This window comes from Oncorhynchus clarkii, chromosome 3 (assembly GCF_045791955.1).
Source record: "Oncorhynchus clarkii lewisi isolate Uvic-CL-2024 chromosome 3, UVic_Ocla_1.0, whole genome shotgun sequence".
Taxonomy (NCBI): Eukaryota; Metazoa; Chordata; class Actinopteri; order Salmoniformes; family Salmonidae; genus Oncorhynchus; species Oncorhynchus clarkii.
Genome location: NC_092149.1, coordinates 55,742,376 through 55,763,527, shown reverse-complemented (window position 1 = coordinate 55,763,527; position 21,152 = coordinate 55,742,376). Strand labels below are relative to the sequence as shown.

Below are 21,152 nucleotides of genomic sequence, written 5' to 3'. Positions count from 1 at the left end.
GGTGCAGTTGAGGTCTATGACATCACAGGCTGAGCGTTGCTGTGTCCTCTCCCGTAGCCGCGCTGGCGGACGTGTCAGAGGTGGTGGCCCAGCTCCACGGCAGCATGATCAAGATGGAGAACTTCCAGAAGCTTCTGGAGCTTAAGAAGGATTTGATTGGCATCGACAGTCTAGTCACTCCAGGGCGGGTGAGTTCAAGTAGGGATCTGGATGCGTCCCTGAAGGCACCCTATTCCCTATATAGTGAAAAAGTAGTGCACTATGTAAGGAATAGGGTGCCATTTTGGACGGAATCCCATATCAACATTTTGTATGTGAGAGTAGCCAGTTTGAAAAACTCATTTGTTTGTATCAGTTTTTATCTTTCCCTGAGATGTTGTGATGGAATTTGTTGTGATTGGTGTTTTTCAGGAGTTCATCCGGCTAGGCTGCCTCAGCAAGCTGTCTGGAAAAGGCCTCCAGCAACGAATGTTTTTCCTGGTAATGTCTGCAATACATCTGAGATGAATGAGTTCTTAAACAGATTATTCAGTCGAGTGATCTCGCAAGATAGACGGCTATGGAAAGTAGAGCGCTGTGTTTAACCTCCTCGGTATGAATGACTTTGTACAAAATGCCTCAAAGACGACGGCTTCCTTATCTTTCTATGCAGCTGTTTACTGTTTTTGAGCCAGTGTCCCTATTCGTTATTGTAGGGCATCTAATTGAGACCACGACTCATCTGAATCATGATTCGTGTTAGAACAGCTTGAATGTTATCTAGTGCCGCTGCAACAGGCGTATGCCCAACACAGCCAATGTATTCACCAAGCCACAGACAATCGTTCAGTGTTCTTTTTGTGTGAAGTCAATAAGTGAGGTTGGTGTGGCTATTAATAACCCGTTAATGATTGCCTTCACTTTTCTCTTGTTCTCCGGTGACAGTTCAATGATGTCCTCTTGTATACGAGTCGAGGGATGACGGCGACGAACCAGTTCAAAGTGCATGGGCAGCTCCCTCTCCATGACATGACAGTAAGTTGACTCTCTTCTTTCACCTTTTCTTAACCCCCCTCTTGTGCCCTGGCGTGGAGTGCAGCACAGTAGAGTACAGTAGCTGTCACAAGTTTGTAATTACTTGCTGTAAATAAACTAGCGTGCTGTGCCACAGTAACTCCCCTACCATCTGTGTCTCTCTTTAATTCCCCCTCTGTCGCTCTCTCCCTGTCCCCCTTTTTCTCTCTCTCTCACACACACACACGCAGTCCCTCTCCCACAAGCAGATTTGTTCCTCTCATGCCCCATGTGTTGACTGACTGTGTCTGTGTGTCCCCAGATCCGGGAGAGCGAGGACGAGTGGGGTGTGCCTCACGCCTTCACCCTGGTTGGGCAGCGTCAGTCAGTGGTGGTAGCAGCTAGGTGAGTCTGTGGTCCAAACTCCGAACGAGCTGGACTATTGGGTAGTCGTTCGACAGATGCCAGACAACAGTATGTGTACAGGGATGTGTGTTTTCATGTTTGCTGTGGTATGACTAAAGTGGTCGGTATTCAGAGTACAGTGGTTGGTGAATCAGCAGGCGACCGGTAAACTCAGCAATTGACAATAAGGCATTTGTATAATCACAAAGGCACGTTCGTTATTTATACAGCACACTTGGTCATAGAAATAACCACATGAAATATTTATAAGGTGAAGCCCAGCACTGGTGGAAGAAAATGCATTACCTTTTCTGTCCATTTCTCTCCCTCTTTCTCTCTCATTCTTTCTCCCCCCCCCCCATCCAGTTCCCTGTCAGAGATGGAGAAGTGGATGGAGGACATTAAGATGGCCATTGACTTGGCAGAGACCAGCAACGGCCACACGGCTGACCTGCTGGCCAGAAGTCTGACTGATAACAGTAAGTTGATACTGCAGTACACAGACTCTAGAGCATGGGCACTGGGCCTGCCGTAGGGGACAGCTAGTAGTGTCTGGAGAATCATCCGACCCCACGCGTTAATGAGTTATCGCTGAGTTCTCCCCATACTGTTCCCTCATTGCACGGACAGTTCTCTTCTAGAAACTTCAGAGGCAGAATGGGCCAACTAATACATCCAAAATGAGCTTGAATAGCTCAAATACAATGCTTCAAAATTGATGGTTTATAAAGTCTTGATTTAAATTATTTTTCTGATTTCCTACAGCCTGTCTGCATGTATTTACAAACCTAGCCACTATGAAGTATTGTGCTACTATTTATCTCATCAGGTTTTACAGTAGGATCCGTCTTCCCACGTTGTCGCCGTGTGTATGTGGAATTAACCACTTCCTGAATTTCCCAGAATCCACAACAGAGGACTCCTGTGCGGAGGCGGAGTCTGAGGACGACCTGATGGCGTCACGCACCTCCCTGGAGAGGCAGGCCCCTCACCGTGGTAACACCACGGTGCACGTGTGCTGGCACAGGAACACCAGCGTGTCCATGGTGGACTTTAGCATAGCTGTGGAGGTACCACAACCTGTCCTGCTCTGCCCTCCCCTCCCCCATCTCTCTCTCACTCACTATGTATCTGAGTGTGTATCTGTTTCCTCTCCTTATTGAATGTGCTTCTCTCCCCTGGGAACAATGTCCTCCTGTGCCACCCTCTCTTTCTGTCCTGTGCTATTTAGACATTAGATTACCTCAGTGCTTTGTCCCCAAGCTGTTGGCACTGTCTCGTCTGTGAACTGCTACATAGGACACTCGGCAGGATGTCATCGACGTTTTTCATTCTTGAACAGCACATCTCAGTGCAGCTGAGACGGCATCTTTCAAGCCGTTTATTTTCTCTGTTATGTTGTATACTGAGCCCAGAGCAAGACCAGACTTTAGCATGAGGTGGGTGCACTGCCAGGACACTGTTCTCATCTTGCCCTCTGTGGCTAACTGTTCCAGTGTGGTTTTCTTATCTAATCTCTACTGTGGATGTCCCGTGTGGTTTTGAGCTCCTTTTTTCTCTCCTTCAGAGCCGTACCTGGACTCACCGTTAGTCCCCCTCCCCCCCCTCCGTGTTTAGCCCTTGCAGTGCATGTGTGTGTTTACACCTACTCAGTATTTGTGTCTCTGTCCTCTCCTCCCTCCCCCCTCTCTCTTTTCTGTCTGTCTCTTCTGTGTGTCCGTCTGCCTGTCCTCTGTGGTAGAGGACCCTAGTCCAGTCAGTGACTCAGAGGCCTCCCTCTCGGGGCCCGGCAGTGGCCAGGGACCAGTGCCTCTGTCTCTTATCTGCTGGTATCGAGTTCACAGCCTCTCCTTTAGTGATTCCTGCAGGAGTCTAGAGGTAAAGGAGCCAGGGAGAGAGGAGAGGCCTCCCCATCGCATTGTAGCATTACTGTCATATACTAGCACCTTGTATCTTCTTTGAGGCCGTTGGTGAAAAGTTGAACGCTTTTGTGTAACACTTTTCACCTGTAAAGACCTACGACAAACTAAAATAAGTTGGTGGAAGCCTAAAATGATGGCTCAGTTTACAGTAAATGCTTTATATTGCCACTAGATGGCAGTTGTTTACAGTGACCATAGAGGTCAGTGTTAGTTCAGTGACTTTAAACTGTTGCTGGATGGACCCCAGGATAGACACTGTCTGTTTATAGCTGTACTTACCTCCTTTAAACCACTGAAGTGAACAGAGGCCTCAGGCTTAATTACAGTGGGTTTATTTTCAGAGCTTACAGTGCAGCACACACTATTCCTTACGCACTAACATACAGTGCCTTCAGACAATATTCGTTCCTCTTGTCTTATTCAACATTCTGTTGTTTTGTTCTTTCTTCTCACACATCTACACACAATAACCCATAATGACAAAGTCAAAACATGTTTTTAGAAATGAATGCAAATTTATTGAAAATTAAATACAGAAATATCTAATTTACATAAGTATTCACACCCCTGAGTCAATACATGTTAGAATCACCTTTGGCAGCGATTTAAAGCTGTGAGTCTTTCTGGGTAAGTCGAGAAGTGCATTTATTCTTTTAACAATTCATCAAGATCTGTTGGTTGTTGATCATTGCTAAACAGACATTTTCAAGTCTTACCATAGATTTTCAAGCCGATTTTAAGTCAAAACTGCAACTAGGCCACTCAGGAATATTCAACATCATCTTGGTAAGCAACTCCAGTGTATATTTGGCCTTGTGTTTTAGGTTATTATCCTGCTGAAAGGTGAATTTGTCTCCCAGTGTCTGTTGGAAAGCAAACTGAACCACGTTTTTCTCTAGGCTTTTGCCTGTGTTTAGCTCTTGTGTCCATGTCAATGACAAGCATACCCATAACATGATGTAGCCACCACCATGCTTGGAAATATGAAGAGTTGTACTGAGTGATGTGTTGTGTTGGATTTGCCCCAAGCTTTGCATTCAGGACAAAAAGTGAATTTCTTTGCCACATGTCTTGCAGTTTGCCTTGTTGCAAACAGGATGCATGTATTGGAATATTTGTATTCTGTACAGGCTTCCTTCTTTTCACTCTGTCAATTAGGTTAGTATTGTGGATTAACTACAATGATGTTGATCCATCCTCAGTTTTCTCCTATCACAGCCATTAAACTCTGTAACTGTTTTAAAGTCACCATTGGCCTCATGGTGAAATCCATAAGAGGTTTCCTTCCTCTCCAGCAACTGAGTTAGGAAGAACAGCTGTATCTTTGTAGTGACTGGGTGTATTGATACATCATCCAGTGTGATTAATACCTTCACCATTCTCAAAGGGATATTCAATGTCTGCATTATAATTTGCATTACCAATAGGTACCCTTAGCAAGGTATTGAAAAACCTCAGTTTTTTTTGTGGTTGAATCTGTGTTTGAAATTCGCTGCTCGACTGAGGTACCGTACGTACTTTTATGTGTGGGGTACAGAGATGAAGTAGTCATTCAAAAATCATGATAAACTCTATTATTGCACCCAGAGTAAGTCCATGCCACTTATTATGTGTTGAGCACATTTTTACTCCTGAACTTATTTATTGAACTTATTTAGGCTTGAGTACTTTACTCAAGACATTTCAGCTATTCATATTGAATACATTTCTAAAAACAGAATTCCACTTTGACATTATGGGGTATTGTGTGTAGGCTAGTGTTAAAAAAAAGTTGATTTAATCCATTTTAAATTCAGGCTGTAACACAAAAACATGTGGAACAGGTGATGGGGTGTGAATAGTTACTGAAGGTGCTGTAAGTGTTTGTTGAAATTCCCTCTACATGTTTTTATTTTTGTCATGTCATTTTTCTATGTAGTACATGAACAAAGTTCACTGATTTGTAAATCGTTTTTCTACTGTAGAATCAGCTGTCAGGAAACCTGCTGAGGAAGTTCAAGAACAGCAATGGCTGGCAGAAACTCTGGGTGGTCTTCACCAACTTCAGCCTGTTCTTCTACAAGACCCACCAGGTGAGGGCTAGCACCTACTCCTCGTGTTTGTCTGTCTGTGTAGACCATGGCCCGTGTTCACAAAGCGTCCGAGTAGGATTTCTGCTCTACGACCAGGTCCCCCATGTCCATGTAATCTTACTAATTATAAGTTAGCACTCTGAGACGCTTGATACATTAGGTACCAGAACTACAGCAATGTGTTCTGGGGCCTCTCTCCCCCTCCTTATGATCCATGTATGTCTGTGAAGGCCAGAAGCACAACAGTGTGTGCTGGGGATGACTCCCTAGCCTCCTCCTGCTCATGATCCATGATCTTCAACATGGCAGTATTGTTTACAATCTAACAATATCCCATTAATTTAAGAATATCCCATTTCTCTGTGGAATTTCAAATCCATGTGCCATGTAAGGGAGTTACGCACATCCCCATGCCAGTTGATCTGCTCTCACTTTCAGCACAGCTCCCCTGAACCCATTAGAATCACCACCTGAAAGAAACCATTGTTTGTAAATGCTATAGTTAGTTACTCATGTTTTGTCACATGTTCTGTGACCTGTAGCCGTGGGGCATTTTCCCTCATTTTAAAATGCACCATGAAAGTATGATAGTGTTATCAAGTGTTTTTTGTAGTGAAAAGCAGTGGTGGTAAAAGTAAAGACACAGTAGAAATGTAGTAAAATAAAGTAAAAGAGTAAAAGTCTTACTTGAGTAAAAGTCTAAAAGTATTTGGTTTTAAATATACTTAAGTATCAGAAGTAAATGTAATTGCAAAAGATATACTTAAGTATCAAAAGTACAAGTATAAATCATTTACAATTGCTTATATTAAGCAAACCAGACGGCACAATTTAATTTTGTCATTTACGGATAACCAAGGGCACACTCCAACACTCAGACATCATTTACAAACAAAGCATGTGTGTTTAGTGAGTCCTCCAGATCAGAGGCAGTAGGGATGACCAGGGATGTTCTCTTGATGCGTGAATTAGACCATTTTCCTGTCCTGCTTAGCATTCAAAATGTACCAGGTACTTTTGGGTGTATGGATAAAAAGTACATCATTTTCTTTAGGAATTTAGTGAAGTTAAAGTTGTCAAAAATAAAAATGGTCATGTAAAGTACAGATACCCCCAAAAAACAACTTAAGTAGTACTTCAAAGTATTTTTTACTTAAGTACTTTACACCACTGAGTGAAAGTGAGTAGCTCCTTGAAATTCCGATCGCTTTAACTGTTTGTTACTGAATGTAAGTAGCTTCATAACATTCAGAATGCTTAACTGTTTGGTCCTTTCCCCTCTCTCCAGGATGATTATCCTCTGGCCAGTCTCCCCCTGTTGGGCTACTCGGTCACCATCCCCACTGAGTCTGAAAACATCCACAAGGACTATGTCTTCAAACTGCATTTCAAATCCCACGTCTACTACTTCAGATCTGAGAGCGAATACACTTTTGAGAGGTACAGTACACTTCTGTCTATCCTGTATTGTGTACAGTATGTATGTTTGTTTACAGATGTTACTGGGCAGTGTGAAATCCCCTGTCTTTTTCTCTCCATACAGGTGGATGGAGGTCATTCGCAGTGCCACCGTCTCTGCCAGCAGCACCCGCATTCTGAGCCGGAAAGAGCCCCATCCGTACTGATCCAAAGAGCAAGGGCTCTCTCCCTGTCTCCATGCCTCTTCTCCCTACCACAAATCTCCCATAGGGTCTGGCCACATCTAGCCTCTCATCACACTACGACTCCCCAAACAGCAAGCTGAAGCAGAGCCCCTCTGGCGCCACATTCACTTCACTTCTCTGGACACTCTTGATTTCTTTTTCTACACATATCTGGGACATATGTACATTGAGCAGTGTCCATGCACAATCTTGGTGCTTTTTAATGCTTTAATGGTGACATGTCCGCTGGTTTAGACTGCATCAGAGACTGCATTTTCAGCATTTTTACTCAGCTCTGAACCTCTTTTTGTAGGATGCCATTTTATACTGTTTTCTAACGGGCTGAATCACTTACTGTACTTCTGGTTTCACATTCTGTCATTGGATTGTTTTTATGGTGGGAACATGTTGATACAGAGATTCTGCATTTTTCAACTTTTTTTTCATAGATGGTTAGAATATCACTGCATCCTCAAGATTTTTGTCTCCTTGTTTACTTTATGGGGGAAAATAATAATGAAAAAATGATAATAAAAAAAGTGCCAAACAGTTTAACCATTTTCCTACACTTTTAATGCAATTTTACTACATTGGTGGTGAGGAGACTTGAAATGTGTTGTAAGAAAAAAGAAAAAAAAAGTCACTTTAAATTCAATTTTTCTTTTAATAAGATGTCTCTGGACAGTGAGAGAGACCTTGTGATAAGTAAGATATCAGAATATTTTGTTGTATCATCGACTTAACTCTAGAACTACTTATAAAGCTATCAGGGTAGTTACCATCACCACTAACGCCATTATTCAAGTGAAGTGAATATTCCTGTTATGCTTTGTTGTAAGGATACTTCAGAGGGTGTTCTGAAGACTATTATATTCCACCCTCAACTGTGTGAGAAATGTGAGATGTTCATAATCTGTGTATTATGAAGGAAACTGTAATGGAAAGCTTTAAAGAATATGTGTGAAACAAAATCTAAACTTTCAGTTCCAAGCACCATTGCCCTTGTTGGACTAGGCTGCCTCCCATATGTAAAGAGACCTTTACAAGTCTAAATGAAATGGATAAATGCATATGACAGAGAGGGAAAACTTTGGTTTTCCTTATTGAGGGAATGCTGTGTTTTCCCAGACACCAGAGAGCGCTTTGGAAATGAAAGCAATAAAAACCTAATTTGAACATTTGTATTGTGGGTTCTTTTGCTAGTCCATAATAGCTAACAGAGGTGTAATTGGCCATTGAATGTTTTTAACCACTTTCACCTCAGTACACTACAAGAGAATTGACATTTTGTTTCTTGTATTCCCATAGATGGCATCATTGCTCAATAACATAAGACCTGTGCCATTGTGCTGGTCACGTACTGGCCCGAAATGATTGCATAATTTTAATCTGACGAAAGAATTCTACGTAGTCCTCCTAAAAACAAACTTGGTCATTCTCATTAGGTTTTCACCGTCCAATTTAGAATGTTGTGTGAAGTACTTCACTGTATTTAATTTATGCACGTTTGAATAGTTATTCTACATTCACTGAACAATTATTTCCACTATGGTGACAGACATGGCATTGTATCTTCTCTACTTTCCACGTTACATGTCGATAACCCCCCCCCCCCCCCCCCCTATGAATATTACTGTAACAATGATTACAGTACGTTCATAGCCTGCTCATACAGAAACTGAACTGGGCAGGCCTTTGTAAATCACTGGAGGAGGGAGGAGTGGAGAAGCGTGGTAGAACGACGCACGCAGATTACGCTTTCAGGCTGGCGTCGCATGTACACCGAGCATAGCGAGACCGACGACGGACAGCCGTAATGAGACGGTGAACGCGCGGAAGAATGGTTTATTATGACAACAACAACTCAGCGGGGGATGCAACAGCTGCGGGATAATACAATACAACTTTCACTAGTAATTGTTGCAAATTATGAGATCAAAAGGCAGAGTGAACCAGCACAACATGACCCAGTTTTAAACTCAAGGTGCGCTTTTGTGCTGACCGAGAAACGGAAAAAGCCGGCTGATGATTCCGTTCTTACTCTTCTTCTTTGACGTTTTATAAATTCCTAAAGAAATTGATGAAAGGCAGGACTCGACAATGTCAGTTCCAGTACATCCGGAGACCAGGAAATTTACAAGGGGACTAAGTAAACCTGGCACTGCGGCTGAACTAAGGCAAAGTGTCTCTGAGGTTGTCAGGACCTCCGTGCTTGTTGTAAGTACACTAGACAATTTCCATCCCCTTCTAAGCTCTCTATGCTACACGTCTGTTTGCTATTGTGCCTTGTGTGTTACATTCTAGCCCGTAGAGATGTGCGCCCATTGTCACCCACCCTCGAGGTCAGCAGGTGCAGCACTAAGATAATTATACTCAATGTGGCCCAATAAGACCTGTATCATATTTTGTACATGTAGGCCTACTTGAAAGCACTACATTATGCATTCCATGTTGGTCGTTTACCTATTATTTGACTTGGTTTACCTGTTAATTGTTTAGGCCTACATTACTTATTGGTGCACACAGTGTTAAGCCAACTTCAGCTGCCTCCCTCATTTCATTGAGTTGTATTCCATTCTAGTCTATTTTTGGTTGTTGCTCTCTGACCCTCCAGCAAGACCAATCATCCCTCTATCATTGATTAAACATGTAAATTAGATGCACACATCATCAATGGTAGGCCTATACATGGATTATCATGGATATGAATAATCCTGTACGTTCGTTTTTTTTTTTTTTTTAATGCTGCAATATGTAACTTTTTGGCCGACCCTACAAAATTAACATAGAAATGTGAGTTATGGATCTGTCATTCTCACTGAAAGCACATCTAAGAAGTGGTAGATCTGTTCTTTCTATGCTTCCCGTTCTTTTACTTTAGGGTCTGTACACCAGCTTCAAACAGAGAACACAATATTTTGGGTTATGGAAAATATATTTCACAGCTGTTTAGATGGTACAAGGATTCTCTACACTACGCTTGTTTATTTTGTCATATAAACTGAAATTAGAATTTTAGCAAACATGGAAATGTCTATTTCTGCATAGTGCACGTTTTAACTAGCCCTACATTTTTATAACCTGTTGTGAAAAACGGAACGTGTTAAAGGTGCCATCTATACTGAGATCCATGGAGCACTTGGAAGGCCAATCTTGTAGAGACTACATTAGGCCGGTCTGTCTAATGGGATGCACTACATGTCGGTATTAGCACACTGTACACAAAAGGATTTTTTTTTTTTTCATTATTTGCTTTTAGATATTACAATTTATATAGTGACCAAATAGATGTTAGGAATCTCTGCCCCATTATAGGGTATTTAGTATCAGTGAGGTAGTCTATGTCCATAGAAAGGCTCAGAGGCACCACATTACAAAGAGAAGTGTTTGGAATCAATTTCATGGTCGGTGTCCTAGACAGTATCGGGTGCCATTTGTCTAATGTTGAATTTGACCATCCAGCTTGGAACATTTGGGCAACGGGGACCTGTGATATCACAATATTAATTTTTGCAAAGGCTCTGGAGAGAAAGGGGTTGACCCTTTTGTGTGTACTGTGTTTGTTGTGGTGTTTGGAGTAATTGTTCCAACTTTCCTAGAAGAAGTTGCTAGGTAACTGAAACGGACACCGTCCAGGCTCTCTGTCAGAGAAATGGAATCCTGACTCAAGATCCCAGACCCACAACCACACCTTCATATTATTTATTTATTTATTTATTCATTCATTCATTTTCTCTCATGGACCCAAGCCAGAGGATTCTGGAGGAGACTAGGGGTATGCAAAATAATGTGTTTTTATAAGGAAGTCATTGTGAATAAGAACAACTCCCAAGTTCACTGACCAACATAAGGTGAACGGTAGGAAGAATAAAGTGTGAAGTATAGCTCTGTTCTGGTGGAGCCCCTCAGTGGAGTGGGACAGGAATGTGGTTCTACACAAGACCATCATCCACACACAGAGCTTGTAATGAATTCCTCCATGAAACATGTAAATACCCTCCGAGAGGAAGAAGGATCTCTTTCAGCAACATAAAGAGGAGATTGTGATGGACCCCCCCCCCCCCATCGTGGACGATTGTGTTTCAGTCTGCATTGAAACACAAATGTATTGTCTGAAAGATTGTAATCCAAATACCCACTAAGAAGTCATAATGAACTGAATAGATCCTCTTTGGTCAGTAGATATTGTATGGCTCAAACTGATCACGGATAGGATCAAATGCAATAGTTAGATTTCAGAGGCAAATACTGTTCCACTGATTAGCCAGTTCATGTAATGTTTCTGAGAGGACACACTGGGCAGAGCCCCTTTGTTTATTGTTGGAATAAAGGGACGTGCCAGTGGACAGGGCTCATAGCTGAGATGTCCCTCTATTTCTCCATGCACGCTCAGAGCAGAGCCAGATCTCTCTTTGTGAAAACCATTGCAACCATAATGGCCATCATCAGTTTTTAATTTGTTGTAGTGGTGGCAGTAACTCCAAAGTCTGCCTTTGAAACAAATAGGACTCGGCATTCTCTCTCTCTCTCTCTCCCGTATTACATTAGAACAGAAATGCATTGGATACATTAGAGAAGATTCCTCTGAATTTAAAGGCTCTGTATTCCAGCTCTGCTGTCCTTGTTTGGAAAAGTGTGGAAACGAATCCATCGATGGCAGCTGGATATGATCTGTTCATGCACAAGTGCTATAAAACAGCTGGGGGCAGTTATGTAATTGCAATCAATAGTCCATGTTGGATTTCAGCTAATGGTGATAAACTTAGATCCACACTGGCCCTGCTGTTGGTTGGAGCCTAGACGATTGTAAATCAGGAGGGATGTCATCACACACAGCCTCCAGGCCTGTCACATGGTCCAGGGGCCTGTGTGAAAGACCAATTTAAGACACTTGTATAATGTCTGTGTAGCCAAGGCCCTTGGAGCCTCGCGTGGGCCACTTTATTTGTCTCAGAGGGAGATGGAGAAATCAGATGTCCCATAAACTGTTTGGCAGGAGGCGCAGCAGAGTATTTCATGTCTCAATCAAACAAAATATGGATTTCCATTAGTTATTTAAATAATAATGATAAAATATGGCATTAGTAAAATATCTCTAGTGAGATCTACAGTATCTATCTTCATCATATTTGCTCTTTAAACTAGTCTTGGATGAGCTGTTGCCAAAGCCACATTCCTGCTTTATTTGTGAGTGAAGCTACTGGCATACCGTAAATACCATAGTATATAGACAAACAAAATAAGGATAGCTTTTCAAACTATACAGGAGCTTCTCATCTAAACCATATCGCACGTTGTTTTGCATACTTGTTTAATGCGATGATTCACAAATGTGTGGATATTTTAAAAGCCTTTCATTTTCAATGTGCCTAAAATAGCAAAAATGCTGTCTACTGGTATTAAGGAAATTCTGGTAATTATTTTGAGGATATGTGGTGTAGATGTCTTCAAGAGATTTGAATCTAGATCCATCTCTTTACCCTACACAAGTACATCGTCTGCAGAAAGTATTCATACCGGAATTCAAAATGGATTTAAAAAAAATAATAATAATCTCAACCATCTACACACGATACCCCAGGATGACAAAGTGAATACATGTTTTTAGAAATATTTAAATGCAGAAACATCACATTTACGTAAGTATTCACACCCCGGAGTCAATACTTTGTCGAAGCACCTTTTGTGGCAATTACAGCTGTGAGTCTTTCTGGGTAAGTCTCTAAGAGCTTTGCACACCTGAATTGTAAAATATTTGCCCATTATTCTTCAGAAAATTCTTCAAGCTCCGTCAAGTTGATTATTGATCATTGCTAGTCAGCCATTTTCTAGTCTTGCCATAGATTTAAGCAGATTTAAGTCCAAACTGTAGACCACTCAGGAGCATTCAATGTCATCTTGGTAAGCAACTACAGTGTAGATTTGGCCTCGTGTTTTAAGTTATTTTCCTGCTGAAAGGTGAATTTGTTTTCCAGTGTCTGTTGGAAAGCAGACTGAACCAGGTTTTCCTCTAGGATTTTGCCTGTGTTTATAGTTGTATTCCATTTATTTTTATCCTGAAAAACGTCCCTAGTCTTTGCCGATGACAAGCATACCCATAACATGATGCAACCACCACCATGCTTGAAAATATGAAGAGTGGTACTGTTGGATTTGCCCCAAACATAACGCTTTGTATTCATGTCATAAAGTTAATTTCTTTGACACATTTTTTGCAGTATTTCTTAAGGGCCTTTTTCCAAACATTCTGTACAGACTTCCTTCTTTTCACTCTGTCATTTAGGGATTAGTATTGTGGAGTAACTATGTTTTTGATCCATCCTCAGTTTTCTCCTATCACAACCATTCTACACTGTAACCGTTTTAAAATCACAATTGTCCTCATGATGAAATCCCTGAGCAGTTTCCTTCCTCTCCAGCAACTGAGTTTTCAAGGACGTTTGTATCTTTGTAGTGACTGGGTGAATTGATACACCATCCATAGCCTAATTAATAACTTCACCCTGCTCAAAGGGGTATTTGTCTGCTTTGCTATTTCTTTTACCCATCTACCAATAGGTGCCCTTCTTTTCGAGACATTGAAAAACTTCCCTGGTCTTTGTGGTTGAATTTCACTACTCGATTGAGGGACCTTACAGATCATTGTATGTGTGGGGTACAGAGATTCTACAATCACGTTAACCTCAATTATTGAACATGGAATGAGTCCATGCAACTTATTATGCGATTTGTTAAGCACATTTTTACTCCTGAACTTAGTTGGGCTCGTCATAACAATGGGGTTGAATACTTATTTACTCAAGACTTTTAATTTTTTTTATTTTATTCTACAAACTAAATTCCACTGACATTTTGGGTTACTTTGTGTAGATCAGTGACACAAAATCTAAATGTATTCAATTTTAAATTCAGTCTGTAATACAACAAAATGTGGAAAAAGTAAAGGGGTGTGAATACTTTCTGAAGACACTGTATCTCTTCTGGGCCTAGTTTGTGTCGTCAAAGTAGTGTAGTGTAAGGAGGCCCTAACCTACTGAGCATCCACAAACTGTCGTCAAGCACATCCGCTCACTACCCATGTAATTGTCCATTTCCCTCCTCCACTTGTGTTCTTTTGTTATCGTTCATTATGCTTTTTCTTCAGGCATCATTTCTAGTAACAGTCACAATTGTTTTTGTGAGTCATGCCATTATTATTCCATGATATGAATCCTCGCAGCGGTGTACTGACAGACCGCTCAGTAAGAGTTGTAAGGGTTCATGTGTCCTCAGCTATTGGACTTTAATTTCATAAGTAGCTCCAGCTGTCTTCATTGAGGATAAAGGATGAGACATAATGGCCATTCGTACAGTAAGGTCAACAGGACAGACCCTGAGCTGTTCTGCTTTATGTGTCTCAGGATTTATTACTAAACTTCCATTAGCCTGAAAAAAATAACTTCAGGATTATCTAGTATCTATTGTACCTGCTGAAATCGTCTCTGGCTGTCTGTTCCCTTGTCCAGATAGAAGAAATAACACGTGCAACATCGCAGGGATACCTCAAATGGTAGTGTTAAGAATAGGCCATGCCACAGAGAGGGAACACTGGGCCGTGTCCAAATACCCTTACTTGCGTCCTAAATATTAGGTTGTTTTGAGTATGCAAGAAAAAATAACATTTTAATAGTAAGCAACATTTTGAAAATCAAGTATACTTTCAATGCCCGGATGTCATACTCATTTTGGTTTTGACGGAAGCTGATCAATTAGATATGGGGATGCTTTACCAAGATCAACGAATAGTGGGAAACAACGCAATCGTGCATGACGCATTTTCAGTAGGTGAGAATAGAATAATTTATGTGATTTTGGAAACTCAACTCTGATTTAAATGCCAGGTTGATATTACTCATTTCACCTCTTCATGTAGTAGAATTTAATGCAAGTTTTTCCACAAGGCACTGGAAGAGGTGTGCTGCGAGTAATAGGCCCTAGTTCTCTTCAAGTAGCCAAACAACAAAACTAGGCTACTTAATTGGGAAGATGCAGAATAGCGATGCTTCTGCGGTGGTGTTCAAATGTAGGATAAGAAGTTTTTGTCGTAGGCGACATCTTTGAACATTTATTTGGGACTTATTTTTTTGTATTTCTGTTTTCTCATTAAAGTGTTTCTGGTTTACTTGGCCTTTTCTCTGAGCTTTTAAACTAAATACTAAACCATGTTTTGGTTTCTGAATGAGTCTGCGCCGGGAACTCGAGTTCTGCATGCATCATTTTAATTAGGCTGTTTGATTTCAACATATAGATTGTTTCAGTTTTGTAGGCTAGGCTTCCTAATTTAATTAATGGATCAAGCCTTGGCAGTCATTCTGATCTCGTTCCTAATGATCAGTGCTTTAGTTTATTATGCTGCTGTCCAGCGCTTTTGAATTTGCAAAGCACCTGACTGTCCACATTTTTATGTGAAATAGCCTAGTACATAATTCAAAACATTTAGATTTTATTTACAGTGCATTTGGAAAGTGTTCAGACCACTTTTTCCACATTTTGTTACATTACAGCCTTATTCTAAAATGTTTTAAATAGTTTTTCCCCCTCATCAATCTACACTCAATACCCCATAATGACATTGCAAAAACAGGAAATATCACATTTACATAAGTATTCAGACCCTTTACCTAGAGTCTTCTGGGGTATGACACTACAAGCCTGGCACACCTGTATTTGGGGAGTTTCTCCCATTCTCTGCAGATCCTCTCAAGCTCTGTCAGGTTGGATGGGGATCATCGCTGTAGGTTTTCATCAAGGATCTCTCTACTTTGCTCCGTTCATCTTTCCCTCAATCCTGACTAGTCTCCCAGTCCCTGCCACTGAAACGCATCCCCCACCATGCTTCACCATAGGGATGGTGCCAGGTTTCCTCCAGACGTGACGCTTGGCATTCAGGCCAAAGAGTTCAATCTTGGTTTCATCAGACCAGAGAATCTTGTTTCTCATGGTCTGAGAGTCCTTTAGGTGCTGTCACGTGCTTTTGACTGAGGAGTGACTTCCGTCTGGCCACTCTAAAATAAAGGCCTTATTGGTGGAGTGCTGCAGAGATGGTTGTCCTTCTGGAAGTTTCTCCCATCTCCACAGAGGAACTCAGAGTGACCATCGGGTACTTTGTCACCTTCCTGACCAAGGCCCTTCTCCCGCGATTGCTCAGTTTGGCTGGACGGCCAGTTCTAGGAAGTGTCTTAGTGGTTTCAAACTTCTTAATTTAAGAATGATGGAGGCCGCTGTGTTCTTGGGGACCTTCAATGCTGCAGAAATAGTTTGGTACCCTTCCCCAGATCTGTTCCTCAACACAATCCTGTTCCAGAACTCTACGGACAATTCCTTCGACCTGATGGCTTGGTTTTTGCTCTGACGAGCATTTCCAACCGTGTGACCTTTATATAGACAGGTGTATCTAATCATGTCCAATCAATTGAATTGACCACAGGTGGACTCCAATCAATCATTAGGGGATATTGTGTGTAGATTGATGAGGAAATTTTTTAATTTCATCCATTTTAGAATGAGGCTGTAATGTAACAATGCGGAAAAAGTCAAGGGGTCTGAGTACTCTCCGAATGCACTGTACATAACATTCATGGCAAAACATTCCTAATATTGAGTTGTTCCCCCCCACAAGGTGTTGAATGCGTTCCACAGGGATGCTAGTTCCTGTTGTATCCGAAGCTTCCCACAGTTGTGTTAAGTTGGCTGGGTGGTCTTTGGGTGGTGGATCATCCTTCATACACACAGGAAACTTTTTGAGTGTGAAAACCCGTACCCGGTTCAAGGACACTTCAGTCTTCAGTCCTTTTTAAATAGGATCGATGGGCTATATGGGCTAGGGTATAGGCCAAATGTGATAGTCTGTCTGTAACCAACCTAAATAGGCCTATAACTCCATTACTATTCTGTTTAGAGTTTAGAGAAATGAATCAAACTGGAAATGAGCTTTTATCAGGCTGGTTAATGTGATTCATGTCTGTTGAATTTGGAAAAATCCACTTGCACTCAACCCTTTTTTTGGCCCTTTACAGTCATGAATCCAGTGTTGAGCTTCTGCCCTGTGAGTCTTGTGTATAAAATGATTTGGTTTCCTGTCAGTAAGAGAGGGTGATGTGTGGGCTGTGACATTCTGTATGCCACCAGGCCAGTCAGGAGATTAGTGGGTTATCACTGTTGTCCAGTGGCGCCCTAAGCAGCTTGCCCGCACGCACTCTCTCCGATCTCTATCTGGTTTCTCTCTGGTCTTTTTCTTTCTCTCTCTCTTTCATGCTCTCTCTAATTCAGCAGGGCATGTCAAGGAAGCCACACCATCCCACAGGGGGTCAAGCTGAATAAAACGCTTGGGGCTACCTGGGCCTGCATTCACCACTCACTTTTTATACTCGAGTCATATTACCCGAGCACAGAGCAAGCTGTAGGACTATTCGATAATACATTTTAAAGTGGGATGTTTTGTAATTGCTGGGACTGTACTTTGATTAAACGTATAAAACTGTACTTTAGTTAAAGATATAAAACATGGGGACCATTTTGGGGAAATGTGAATGCGTTTCTGTAATCGCAACTGTAGAGCGTGAACACCTGTCCAGGGGGTGAGAGGGTGAAACAGATCAGCTGTCAGCCTGCCTGGGTCAATAATACATGAGAAAGAGAAATTGGCGTGCTCAGCTCAAATGTGTGTAGTAACAAAGTATTTGGGTGCCGGGTTCAAAGGGCATTATTGAAGAAAGGAAAATCCGTCACTCACTGAAATATTCTTGACATTTGAATGTATTTATTTTTTGAGCAGCAGGTCAGAACAGACACACGTTTCGGTGGTAGCCTTTGTCAGCGTTTACCAAAACACGTCCGTTTGTTCTGACCTGCTGCTTAAAAACCAAATACATTACTACTTAAATAGTATTTCAGTGAGTGCAGGTTCTTCCTTTTGTTCAATAATACATGAGCCCATGTGACCATCAAGAGGCCGACTCTCTCCTCTGTGGTTTGGCCAAGGCAAAATGTAGAGCCACTGATCTAGCACACTGAACAAGCCCTCTGCGCCTCCCCCAACACAACAGTCTGGCTTGTAGACAGCATTTGAACTTCTCTGATATCCTTAATAGATACACTACTATCCGCAGCAATTGGCTCTGGCCTGCTGTATTCATTAGAGATAGTATTGGCCATCATTCCAACTCCATGTAATGACTGTGACACTGGGAGAGAATCCTCTGTTTGGGAATTGGACTGAGTTGAAGAGGCCTTTGTATGCTCAATTACAGATTGTCTGCTAGAGTCGTGCATTCTATTTCAGTGGCATCTATCGGTTATCTAAATAGGACAAGACAACAGAGAACTGAAATAGGAGGTCAGCTGCTTTTCATGCCCTAGCCTAGTATACAACTGGAATGCTTTTTCCTGTCAAATGTTTTTCCACGTTTAAATGTCAGAAAGGGGTTGCTTTTAATGTTAAGAAGCTTTTTAACTAGACTGGAAACATTTTAAAGCCCATATGACACAGCTATGACCAATGATACGAGGGAAATTCCATGGTAACGGAGTTAAAGTTTTTTCACTTTAAAATGTATGCAAAACAAAAACTATTGATTTCAAAGTTTTAACAAACCATACAAATCTATTAGGACTATGTTTAACACTTTTCACAGACATTTATAAAAAGATGAATTTAGTGGAAGAACTGTGCAGATGTGAACTTTGGTAACAGAATGACATGTTTTTAATTGCTTAATAATTCCTTAACAAAATGTAATATCAGTAAAATCACTAACTGATTGGTAGGTCTACCATTACTTGTTACATATATATCCTCTCTCCTCATGAGGGAGAGAAATTAGAAAATATTTTTTGGGGGGGTAATGGAATTACAAGGCAATATTTCTTAAACGTACAGACTGTAAACAATTTCTCCAAAACTAAATATAAGTGTTGATATTAGTTGGCAGGGGTCTTTACATCAACATTAGTGTGTTTTGATGTATTTTTAATACTTTTTAAGACGTTTTCTAATACCCCTTTTCCATCTGTTTATCCAGAAATCAAAACCTTTAGTTATGCTGCATTTTTAAGATGGAAAATGGTTGAAAAATATATCTATGCCATCATCTATGCCAAAAACATACTCTTTAGCTTTCATTTGACACCCAATTTGATATGCTCCGATGAACTTCAGATGTTGGTTCTCATGGGTCCTTTTCGACTAATAACTTGAAACCTGATGTGTGAGTTGTGACGTGGGAGCGTCAAGAAAAGTAAAGAATTAAACACACCCACAGGGCCGGCCATAAACAACGTCTGCTTGGCACAGGGCAGGGTTCTTGGCAGTTGTGGTTTTAATCCAAACCAGATCCACCACTTGAGGTCCTCATGGTCAGAGGAGAGATGCTAGAGGTCCCCGGTGGAGCACTTGAGGCAGAGGATAATTAACACCATCATGCCCAAGTGAAAGGGGGATCGTTTTAAGCCAGGGTCTGTCAAGTCTTGGTTTTTCCATTTGTCTGAATGCAGTAGGGTCGTTTCACCAATTCAGTGCCTTTTTGAGATGTTACTTTGATTGCACCTAATTTTAACATTCTGTCATAAAGAGCACATGTTCAAGTTAATAAAAAACAAGTTTTTCCATCTCAAGAAGTTACATTTAAAAAAAATACTATAGTAAGTGTGTATTAAAGGAACATTTTTGGACTATATCAACAATGGACTAATGAAACATACCAAAAGATAGTTTTTGTGTGGCATTTTCCTTTTAATTAAAACCTCTGAAGGATCGGACCCTTTCTTTCAATTTTTGCCTAAAATGACATTCCCAAATCCAAATTGGACAGTGCAGTTAGATTAACAATAATAAGCTTTCTGCCCATATAAGACATGTCTATGTCCTGGGATATGTTCTTGTTACTTACAACGTCATGCTAATCACATTAGCGCACATTATCTCAACAGTCCCTGTGGAGGGAAAACGATCCCGTAGAGGTGAATAAAGTAGCAGGGTTGACCTTAACACATTTGGCAATTTCATCTTGTTATGCTCAACCCACTCAGTTTTCCACCACAAAACACCAGAAAACGACCAAAAAGAGAACAGCTCACCTGCTTTTACACAATGATTTGACTATGACATGTTCAATGTTTCTTTAAAAATATATATTAACCATATTAAAACGAGAGTTCAGTTCACGTAACAGGGTTGACCTTAAAATGACTGACAGGTATTTTTTTTTTAATGAATCACTAATCTTCAGAAATGACTTTGTCAGAGCAGCAAAATAACTAGGGCTTTACAATGACGGTGAGAACTTGGAGACATGTTGTGGTTAAGTGGATTAAAATCTTCCTTAAAGTCAGACGGTGCATGGAGGAACATGTCACAATAAAACAATTTGGCACTTTAGCAAGTCTTTATTCATATAAAACGATCTGATTTATTGAATTATCCATGTGGTCTATAATAAAGGGCACATCATCGAATATATTACAGGCTTTTAAAATTCAATAATGATGTACAATTTCAATTTAGAGTGACTGCCCCCCAAAAAAGTACCTTCTCGTTTTGAAAATGGCCTACAGAAGCATTGATATGAGGCAAGCATTTTACTCTAGTGTCAAAATTGACTAGAAAATGTAAATAGGATCATTTTGATAATAGTCAGTCTCGTCCAAAACAGATTTGCGAGATGATAGGAAAAAATGGTGTCATGGAATGAAGGGTACCGTAACAGTTTTCCTTAATCCTGCCCACGGCTGGCAGCACCCAAGTAATTATTCATTCGGAGCACAGCTGCACGTGACCCGATCATAATGCCAATGGTCAATTTGGTTTGACATGGTTTGATTTTCCCATGGGGCTAGTTAGGGAGACCATCTGTGAATTACACAATGTACACGGGACAATATTTTAAAAGGTCAACGGCTCCAAATTTCAATGACTTAATCTCAAATCAACTATAAATTGTAGAAATTCATATGCAAATATTGAAAGCATTTAATGAGACAACTAAAAGATGTGCAACATGAAAATGATTGTCCCATTTACATTGTGTAATTGATTGACAGTCCCTGACAGGGTTTCCGTTAGCTGGTATTAGCCAGCTTCT

The 21,152-nt window shown here is 40.9% G+C and overlaps 2 protein-coding genes across 11 annotated transcripts in view; both read left to right on the top strand.

Annotated features, from left to right (window-relative positions):
- LOC139399041 (FERM, ARHGEF and pleckstrin domain-containing protein 1-like) overlaps nucleotides 1-8,211 on the top strand; it is an 83,577-nt gene extending 75,366 nt beyond the window's left edge. For 7 of the 8 annotated variants that reach the window (XM_071144674.1, XM_071144673.1, XM_071144672.1 and 4 more), the window contains exons 19-27: nucleotides 58-188; nucleotides 412-480; nucleotides 925-1,014; nucleotides 1,316-1,398; nucleotides 1,765-1,877; nucleotides 2,302-2,468; nucleotides 5,285-5,392; nucleotides 6,681-6,832; nucleotides 6,936-8,211. In XM_071144674.1, coding sequence (XP_071000775.1) covers nucleotides 58-188; nucleotides 412-480; nucleotides 925-1,014; nucleotides 1,316-1,398; nucleotides 1,765-1,877; nucleotides 2,302-2,468; nucleotides 5,285-5,392; nucleotides 6,681-6,832; nucleotides 6,936-7,017 — 995 coding nt within the window. In that variant the 3' untranslated portion in view covers nucleotides 7,018-8,211. Of the gene's footprint in view, nucleotides 1-57; nucleotides 189-411; nucleotides 481-924; nucleotides 1,015-1,315; nucleotides 1,399-1,764; nucleotides 1,878-2,301; nucleotides 2,469-3,139; nucleotides 3,485-5,284; nucleotides 5,393-6,680; nucleotides 6,833-6,935 lie in introns of those variants that run through there. The other variant, XM_071144675.1, reaches the window with a different exon arrangement.
- A 587-nt stretch (nucleotides 8,212-8,798) lies between these two features.
- Nucleotides 8,799-21,152, top strand: part of LOC139398972 (dedicator of cytokinesis protein 9-like) — a 123,537-nt gene continuing 111,183 nt past the window's right edge. The window contains exon 1 of one of the 3 annotated variants that reach the window (XM_071144626.1): nucleotides 8,799-9,252. In XM_071144626.1, the coding sequence (XP_071000727.1) occupies nucleotides 9,136-9,252 (117 nt within the window). In that variant the 5' untranslated portion in view covers nucleotides 8,799-9,135. The remainder of the gene's footprint in view (nucleotides 9,253-21,152) is intronic. The other 2 variants (XM_071144636.1, XM_071144655.1) reach the window with 2 other exon arrangements.